The 9,427-nt window shown below is 39.0% G+C and overlaps 1 protein-coding gene across 1 annotated transcript; it reads left to right on the forward strand.

The window, feature by feature from the left end:
* The first annotated feature begins 1,074 nt into the window (after nt 1-1,074).
* On the forward strand, nt 1,075-5,314 carry foxi2 (forkhead box I2). Its single transcript, XM_007230911.4, has 2 exons — nt 1,075-1,782; nt 2,535-5,314. Exons 1-2 carry the CDS (start codon nt 1,170-1,172, stop codon nt 3,056-3,058), a joined length of 1,137 nt encoding a protein of 378 aa, XP_007230973.2. The 5' UTR covers nt 1,075-1,169; the 3' UTR covers nt 3,059-5,314.
* The last annotated feature ends 4,113 nt before the right edge of the window (nt 5,315-9,427 follow it).

Raw genomic sequence — 9,427 nt, forward strand, 5'->3', positions numbered from 1 at the left:
CACGAATCGAATAACTAAGTACTAGAACACCTAACAATAATAATAATAAATTATGGAGATAATAATGTAGATATATAAAATACATTTTATGTATTATTATTATTGTTATTATTATTATTATCATTAATATTATTATGAAATACATTTTATGTGTTTCAATTGCGTTCATATGCAAGACGATATAATGCTTTTCTAAAGAGAACCAGGTTCTTCTTCCCTTTTTCATATTTTTTTCGTCTGTTTCTCAATTTCCTTCTTTCTTTCGTTAAAAGTTTTAAACCACACCTTAGTTGAGCCCACATAAATTAATAAAACTAGTTTATAATTAATATAACAATTATTTACCTATTACTGGGGAAACAAGCATTTTAAATAATACAAGCAGTATCCAGACAAATATTTTGTATAGATCAATTTCTGTATATAAAAAAAACTTTAAAAAGGAGATGCTGAAGGTTTGTCGAGAATTAAGCTTTCCTGGTAATTGCAGCCCAGTTTAATTAAACTTTTATAATAATAATGAAACCCAAAGTGTTTTATCAGAAGTATGTTTGATAATAAGAACAAATAAACTAGACATATATTATTAACAAACATTTTTTTTACTAAAAACGAAATAATAATAATAGATGACTAGAATTATTATTATTGTTATTTTTTTATTATTAGTATGCTATTTTGCTTTTGCAGTATGCCTATGGCTATTATTGTTTTGATAATTAATGTCAAGATTGTTGATAAATAGTCCATAATCAGTGTTGTACAGATTGTGGGGTTTGTTTGTGGCGGAATTCTCTTCATGTTGGTCTCTGAGCAGCTCTAGTTCATGGAGACTGAAGAGAAACAGTCTGTAATTTGTAGTTTAATTAATAATAATATAAATAAAATTATTACTTTTCTCTCTCCTCTTTTTTAAGGGATTCTGAGTGAACTTTTTCCCACCCGCGCGTGACTCCGCCCTCCCACGCGAGCCGCTACAATGATTGGTCGCGCTAAGCTGAGCCCCGCCGCGCTCCCTCCGCGCACCGCCTCTATAAACCACTACAAGTTCACCGCAGGCGGAGAATCTCGCGCCACTTGTTGCTCCGCGCGCACAGAGTACCGGAGCCTGGATCCCGCTGCTCCGAGAGCGCGCGCGCTCGCCGTCCGCTGTGTCGCGAGCTGCGACGATGAATTCCATGGAGGCGCAGCTACAGCACACGGCGCCCACGCACCCCCACCATCACCATCATCACCCCGCCCACCCGGCCGCACTGCAGCCGCTGCCCAAGAGCGCGCACGAGCCGTCGGACGTGGCTGCGTACTGCGACGGCTTCTCCTACCACCAGCAGGGCGTGGCGCCCTACGGTCTGAGCGAGTACGCGCCCGCCGCGAGCCCCTACCTGTGGCTCAACGGGCCCACTGCCACTCCGCCGCCGCCCCCCTCTGCCTCCTCGTACCTGCACGCGGGAGGAGGACCGGGCCCCCCCGCGCCTCTCGTGCCTTCATACGGCGCGCAGAGGCCGTACTTGAGCGGCGCTCCTGACCTGGGCTGGCTGTCCGTAGCGAGTCAAGAGGAGCTGCTGAAGCTCGTGCGCCCCCCCTACTCCTACTCTGCGCTCATCGCCATGGCCATCCAGAGCGCGCGCGAGAAGCGTCTCACGCTCAGCCAGATCTACCAGTACGTGGCGGACAATTTCCCCTTCTATAAGAGGAGCAAGGCGGGCTGGCAGAACTCCATCAGACACAACCTGTCACTCAACGACTGCTTCAAGAAGGTGCCGCGCGACGAAGACGACCCAGGTGAGCTCAAGGCGCACGATGCGCTTGGTTCGGGGAGTGCGCGTGCCCTGTTTATTTTTCACACCTGTATTCAGACAAGCCCCGCCCCCTTTTAGGGCAATAATTGGAGGTTTAACTAAAAAAAAAGTAAAAATGTGAGAAACAGGTGACTGTCTGATACGGGTGGAAAAATAACTTCACAAAGTTACAGTGTTCTAAAAAGTTATTTATATATATTCAGTAATGTATTTACTTATTTACTGCATCGCTTAAAGTATACTCTATATTGGAACATTAGCTTGATATGGCCAAGTGTGGGGTGGTTAGCTATTTGGTTGATTGGTTAAATGGTTACGAATTAATTAATGGATCGATGAATGGGTGGATGGTTGAATAGTTAAATGACAGATTAAATAATATGACTAAATTGGTTAAATAAATAAGGGAATTAATTCATTCATTCATTAATTGATTAATGGGCAGATGTATAGAGGTATGGATGAATGCATGGTTATTTTAAATAATAAATAGATGGATGAAAGGTTGAATAGTGAACAAATAGATGGATGGATTGCTGCATTATCTGTTGATGGATGGATGAATAAATGAAAAAGTGTATTTGACAATAATAATAAATATAGATTTGTCAGTTTATTAATGTATAACGTATGCTACTATTTTATTTTATTTTTTATTTTTCTTTGCTTATTGAAAACATATATTGATTGATCAATTGACTGATTTACTGATGGACTGATTCTTTCCACTTAAAGGAAAGGGAAATTACTGGACTTTGGACCCCAACTGCGAAAAAATGTTTGACAACGGAAACTTCCGGAGAAAGCGCAAGCGCAGGTCGGACCCCAGTGGGGGCTCTAAGGCTGATGAGGGTCGCCCTGTAGCGGCTCTCAGCGGCTCCTTGTCTCCCTCTCTACCTGCCCCCTCTCCCCCTGAAGCGGACGCGGCCGGCGAGGCTCCCCGCGGACCCTCGGCGCCCTGCCTGGCCGGGTTCTTCAGCACTGTAGCCGGACTGACCTCCTCCTCCTCGTCCTCCGCCTCTGCGGTCAGACACGGGTCTCTCGGACTCCTCAGCGAGCTCTCCAGCCGCAACATCGGCGCCTACCAGCACGAGCACGCGCCCGCTGCAGAGCAGCACGAGAGCGCGCACGCGGCCAGAGGCCCGCACCACGGCGCGTTCACGACAGGAGCGCAGAGCGCGGGACACTTTAGCGGACATTTCTACAACGGCTTCAGCGTGAACAGTCTGATCTACCCGCGCGAGGGCACGGAGTTATGATACCTCACCCATTCATACCGGACACATGAGGGGGCGCGCTGAGGAAGGCAGAGCCTAAACTGTCACTATACTATCAGGGCAAAAGACCCCAAAACACTCTTAAAAATAAAGCGTCCCAAAGGGTTCTTGGGTTGGATGTATACGGTTAATTAAACATTTCATAGGTTCTGAACAGAAATTAAACTAAATTAACTGAAGTGTTCTTTATTCAAACAAGTGGCATTATACCAAATAACCCTTCTTTACGGTCACGTTATTTTTAAGAGTGAACCAGACAAACACACAGACATGTGTAATGAGACGGGTGTATCACTAAAATGCGCATTTTATTTATTTAATTTAAATGTGTTCATTTGTCAAACGTGAATAAAACAGATCACATCAATTCCTAAATCGAGGTACTTTAGCAATGTGATACATTTTATTAATGTGGAACTGATGTACACATTTATATTAAACAATTAATTAATGAAACCATTTTCAGCGCAAGCTGAAGTGGGAATCATCTACTGCAGAGCAAAGTATTTTTTATTATTTTAAATAGCCTACACTGTACCACTAACTGTTGTCATGGACTACCCACTGCCCTGCACGTTAGACTGTTCCTGCTCTAATACAACTAATTAATCAACAAATCAAGTGTGTGTGTAATAGATCAGTAAAACAGTGAAATGTGCAGGACAAGGTTACTCCACACACTCAGAAATACAGAAACATGTTTGTAAGAGAAATTTAAAAATGAGTGTGAACATACATCTCCATCATTAACCATTTAAAGCGCCTTTGTTCTAAGAGCTCTTAGCCACTGATGATCAAAAATAACAAAAAAAAAAAAAAAAACAGTGATGGTGTTGAATGTGGATTGACCCACCTCAGACCCCCTCTTTACATGTCCACTCTGTGTTTATTGTGCGTTTTTTGTTTGTAAATTATATGCAAGTATTTTAAAAGTATTTATGTTAAATTATGTATTTTTGCAGTCAGTTTTAGAGGAGAAAGTTATATTTTCTATTGGGATCATGCGAATGAGTAAGTTATGAAGAGAAAAAAACTATTTCTTCGCACACTATTAAAAATAAAGTTCCTCAAATGGTTCTTGGCTCAGACATATGGCACTAGAAAACAACCAAAGGTGGATCTTCTATGTATCACTCTAAATAATTGTTTCTGGCACCTTTATTTTTTATAGTGTGAGATAGTAAGTGCCACTGCAATTCAGTTTACCTTCAGCTTCAGGTGGATCCTGATGTTTCACGTGTTAAAGTGCAAAGAACTGAACCCTGTTTGAAGGGGATTACAACTTCAAAATGTCTTCTTTTAATCTTCAAATGTCTTGTATCATTTTCTTGTCATGTTTATTTGCATAGTTTTCTCTGCCTTTGTAGAATCTTTTGTACTTTTTTATGAACATAGAGTTTTTAAAAATTCTAAGCTGCAGTTCTTACATGTTTTTACATGTTTTTATTTTCTCATTTCAGCTAAAAAATCTTTAACATACAGTCTTTCTATGCATAATCATCCCAAATACAGAAACATGTTTTTTAAATAAATAAGTGAGAGTATCACATTTGAGTTTTATTTAACCGGATCAGTATTTTTATTTGGGAAAGGGGTATAAGGAAGAATGCTGCACATTATATTGGAGTGAAAGCTTTAATACTTTAATACAGATATAGATTAGATACTTACAGATGGGCTTTGTGTACATAATGAGGGCTGTCTTCACAGGTGCCTTTAAACAAAATATTGAATTCAAACTTCATTTTAAAGTAGATTATAAAGAAGCTGTGGTTCAGCAATTATAAACCAGAGTTTTAAAGAGTGTTTTTCACTTCCTTTATACTTTCTGGTTACACCCGGTACAAATAGTTGCTATAATAATTACATAGATTAACTCATAAATAGCTTTAACAACAATTCATTATTTTAGTGTTTAATTCATTTATTAACCTGACCACCCTTTTGTCTTGGATTAAAGTTTGGGAAAATTTGGAACTAAAGAATGGACCAATAGAAATGCCCCAAAATCTACAATGACTTCTATTGTAAGTTAAAATGAATCATTCATTCTCTGTAAAGTTACCATTTAGAAACTATAATATTGGACTTTAATAAGTAGATAGATTGACTAATTGTCAAATAGATAGACAGACAAATACATATGTATGTATACAGATGTACTTTATTGATCCCTGAGGGAAAATCTCTTTTGTACTTTAACATCAAATAAAATGAATAAAGTCAGATACCAGATAACACATCTTGTTGATTCATGGTCTGTTCACCTCCCGATTAACCTGAGTGAAATGTGATCTTACTTACACTTTCTTCAACTTCTGTGCTCCCCACCTGCACAAAAAATGGCGAATGAAAAGACCACTTACTGAAAACTGTATTTAAAAATACACTATTTATTTCTATTCATTTTTTGGTTCTGTGAGCCATCAATGGCAGATTTCTATTTTTGCGATACAGTGTGTCATAGAGGTCAGTCACGTGTGCTGTGAAAGAGAAAGAGAGAGAGATAGAGAAAGAGAGAGACGGAGAGAGAGAAGAAGATGTATTCTCTCTGGTGTAGGGCCAAACCCTCAGCACAGATAGCATGGCTGAAGCCTCAGTCTTATTACACAGAGCCACAGAAACAATGCCATTATTGTTCTGTGTCTGTCATGCCAATCCCCATGTGCCAGAGTAGCCAAGCTATAGAGAGAGAGAGAGACAGTGAGAGAGGGGGTAAGAAATAGGGGTTACCTGCCTCCTTTTGTCTTGCTCTCTTTAGGACTGTTTGCATAAATGCTGGGAAGAACCCAACTGGTCGTTTGGAGATTAGTAGAAAACTCCCAGTAAGAAATTCCCTCAACCAGCAGAAGGGCAGTGCCACCCAGGAGATGGTGAAAAAGTGAGGGTTCCATGGAGAGAAAGAGAGAGAGAGAGTAGAGTAAGATGGAGAAAGACAGAAAGAGAGGGAGAGATTGGTTGATTCACAAAGGCCCGTCTAACATTTACCTCACAGGAAGAATCTCCTCAAAGTAAGGATTACACAGTGGAATATCCCCATCATTACTTGTCTGCCCCCCACCCCCCCCCCCCACCCCACCCCCCCCCCCCCACCCCACCCCCGGCTCTGCAGAGCTCCAACACACCGCTTTATATGAAAGCACCGCAAAATGTGTCAAAATACCGTGTTCTGAGAAGTACTGTGGTTGTGATGCTCATTGTAAAGATCCCCATGTAAAAGGCCAGTACTAGGGTTCATCAGTGTACATCAACATAGGAAGCACTGACTTTCTCCTAATGGATGACATTTCTGTGGTAATAATCAAAGCTTCAGAGTAGCATCTCGTCATTTCTGTACAGACGGCATGAGGGGCCTCTTTTTCCACTGAGCCCTTTGGTCCCCTGCCAAATGTGAAGTCCTCAATTAGCGAGGGCCAGAGCGGGCAAGCGAAGCTGACCTTCAGCACCTATTTTAGCGTCCTCCCCATTCTTAGCTGTCAAAGGCTTGTCCCAGGCCGACCCTGAGGCACTCTCTGCACACTTTAGAACCACAGAATGATCCACAGGAACACAGAACAGACACTTTGTTCCACCAGCTGGTGATGGAAAGTTGACAGGAATGGCAGAATTTAATGTCAATATGAATGTCTACTGTACGTAGTAAATTGTAAACGATTATGTGTAATTGTAATCCTATGATTTGATTTAAGCTTAATAAACCAAATTTCGACATTAATTCTCAAGTTCACATTAACTGAACGTCAGTCACACCAATTTTATAAAAACTTTGTTCAAAAATCTTTATCAGTATTGAAGAGAACAATGGATGTGTTTTTAAGTAAATGCAGGAAATTCATTTTCAAAGAAAAGTAATGTCTCAATTCAGTCAACTATTCCATAGCTTTTAAGCACTGGATTATAAGGCGCATTATGCGACAATAGTAAGGAACAGGGGTGTTGCCATGTTTTCTTTCTAATTCAGCAGTTCACCTGTAAAGATAAGCTAAGCTAAAAAAATATATAACATTTTCTTTTACAGTCAAACAAGCGCTGGATGTTAATCTACACAGATTTCTCTCCTCAAAACTGTTCATTTGGGTGAGTAAAGCACTTCCGTTTATTTACAGTTAGCTTAGATTTAAGTAATTATATTAACTAGTCGTTCGTCCTACATAGCTTGTTTTAACACGGTAAACACGCAGACTACAGGCTGACAATACTCACCTTAGAACTGTAAAAGAGGCTAATGCTAATACTGCTCCAGCAGTGCTAGCTGGGGTTAGCAGCCGGCTACAGTCCAATATACTCACCTCTGAAGGGTGAAAGAGCTAGCGCTTAGCTTGGTTAGCAGGTAATGTTAATTATGCTGGAGAACTAAACTAAAAGTCAGACTCAGACTGATTTACTGCTCCTTACAACTTGACTGGTAAAATTCAAAAGTTTTACATAAGGTGCTCTGGATTATAAGGTCCACTGACAGTTTTTGGGAAAAATTAAAGGATTTTAAGTGCGCCTAGTAGTGCAAAAAATATATATGGAATTGTAGTAACAGAGCTATAATCATTTACATTGTGTGCTTTGTATGAATGCAAAAATACAATCATTATCTGATTTCTGTAGTTAAAGTAATACTTCAATTTCTTACAATTTTCTTTTTTATTTTTTCATGATTTTAGCTCAGTAATCAGATTTCTCAGCATATTTATTTAAACTTACTCTTAATTTCTTTTCCTTTTTTGGCGCACAAAGTAACCGGACATGATAGCCATTAATAAAAAAAAATCTAATCTCTATCTTTGCAGCAACATAGACGGAGCTGTAAAAAGCTGTTGAAAATCAAACAAAGCGAAGATCCATATTTGTCAGTAAAATAAATCCATGTTTATCAAATCCAATTATTGGATGATTTTTGTAAACTCTGAGTTTCCCATTATCTGATTTTCCAAGTGCATGTAAACGCACAGATCTGATTATCGGATTATTGAGTGGATGTAAACCCTCTCACTTTGTACCAATAAGGATAAAGAAGGTTTTACAATTTATTTGACTAAAGCCACAGAAGAACCACTTTTGGCTTAATAAAGAACCATGTTGTTGATACAGATTTTGAGTATGAAGAACCTTTCATTTAGTATAGAACATTTACATCAAGTAAATATTCATTAGACATTTAAAGGGAATATTTCTGATCCATCTCTGGTCTCAGAATTAAATGTAACATTTTCCATAGATGTTTTAGAGATTTCTAATCTAATTTTAATCTGCAGCAGTAGAACATCATTTCTGTTATCAAACATTGTTTTACATTCAATTTAATCCAGTTCAACTACAATACAGTATAACTCAAACATAGGATAAAAGAGTTCTTTAAACATTATTTTCTCAAACTCAAAACATAAGATATTTATTTGATTGCATGACGTTACATCAAGAGTTATCTCAGTATTTCTTACTTTAATCTTGTAAAATGTTTTACACTACAGTAAAGTGTAGTGTAGTGTGTGTGTGTGAGTGTGTGTGTTTTGTTGGATGCAGCACAGAGATGCTCCTCCAGTCTGCTGTAAGCGAGCTGCTACATGTTGGAGAGGAGGGAAACATGAGAGCTGTGGAGTGAGTGATAAAGGGCTGTAATTAAAGTATTACATCGCTTTCCTAATGCTAAGCACAGAGTAACGGCCCACCTCAGCACGGTACAGCAATCAGTGCTGTCTGGGCCTGAGATAGACCCCCACACCTTACTCACACACACTCACACACACACTGTGTCATGGGTCAGTTTCCCGAAAGAGCTTAGTGGAGAGAGTCCTTAAAGTGGTGATCTCCCATTGCTTTGCTATGATCTTGTGTTTTAGTGTTTCTGAAAAACCCCTGTTCTGAAGTAAAAGACAATGATGCTTAGATACATACGACTTCTGCCCAGAGAAGATAGCACTGGATTGTTTCTGGATTGTGTAGAGGGAATATCAGTGGGATATCCAAAGTCTTCAATTCACTCATTTATTCCTCTCTAAAATGTTCTTTTATACCCAGTCATTGCTCACTTACTTTATAGCTATAATAATAAAGAAGTTGGAAAAGGTTTGACTAATATCACAGAAGAATCACTTAGATAGATAGATAGATAGATAGATAGATAGATAGATAGATAGATAGATAGATAGATAGATAGATAGATAGATAGATAGATAGATAGATAGATAGATAGATAGATAGATAGATAGCAAATTTAGCATTTAGCATTTCAACTTTTGAAATGTCCTTTGAAATGTGTGCTGTTTTTTTCTGAATAAAATATGGGTCTATGACAATTTTATTATTATTTTTTTACATTTTGCAAAGCATACCATCTTTTTTTGGAATTGGATTTTTCTA

Source organism: Astyanax mexicanus, chromosome 7 (assembly GCF_023375975.1).
Source record: "Astyanax mexicanus isolate ESR-SI-001 chromosome 7, AstMex3_surface, whole genome shotgun sequence".
NCBI lineage: Eukaryota > Metazoa > Chordata > Actinopteri > Characiformes > Acestrorhamphidae > Astyanax > Astyanax mexicanus.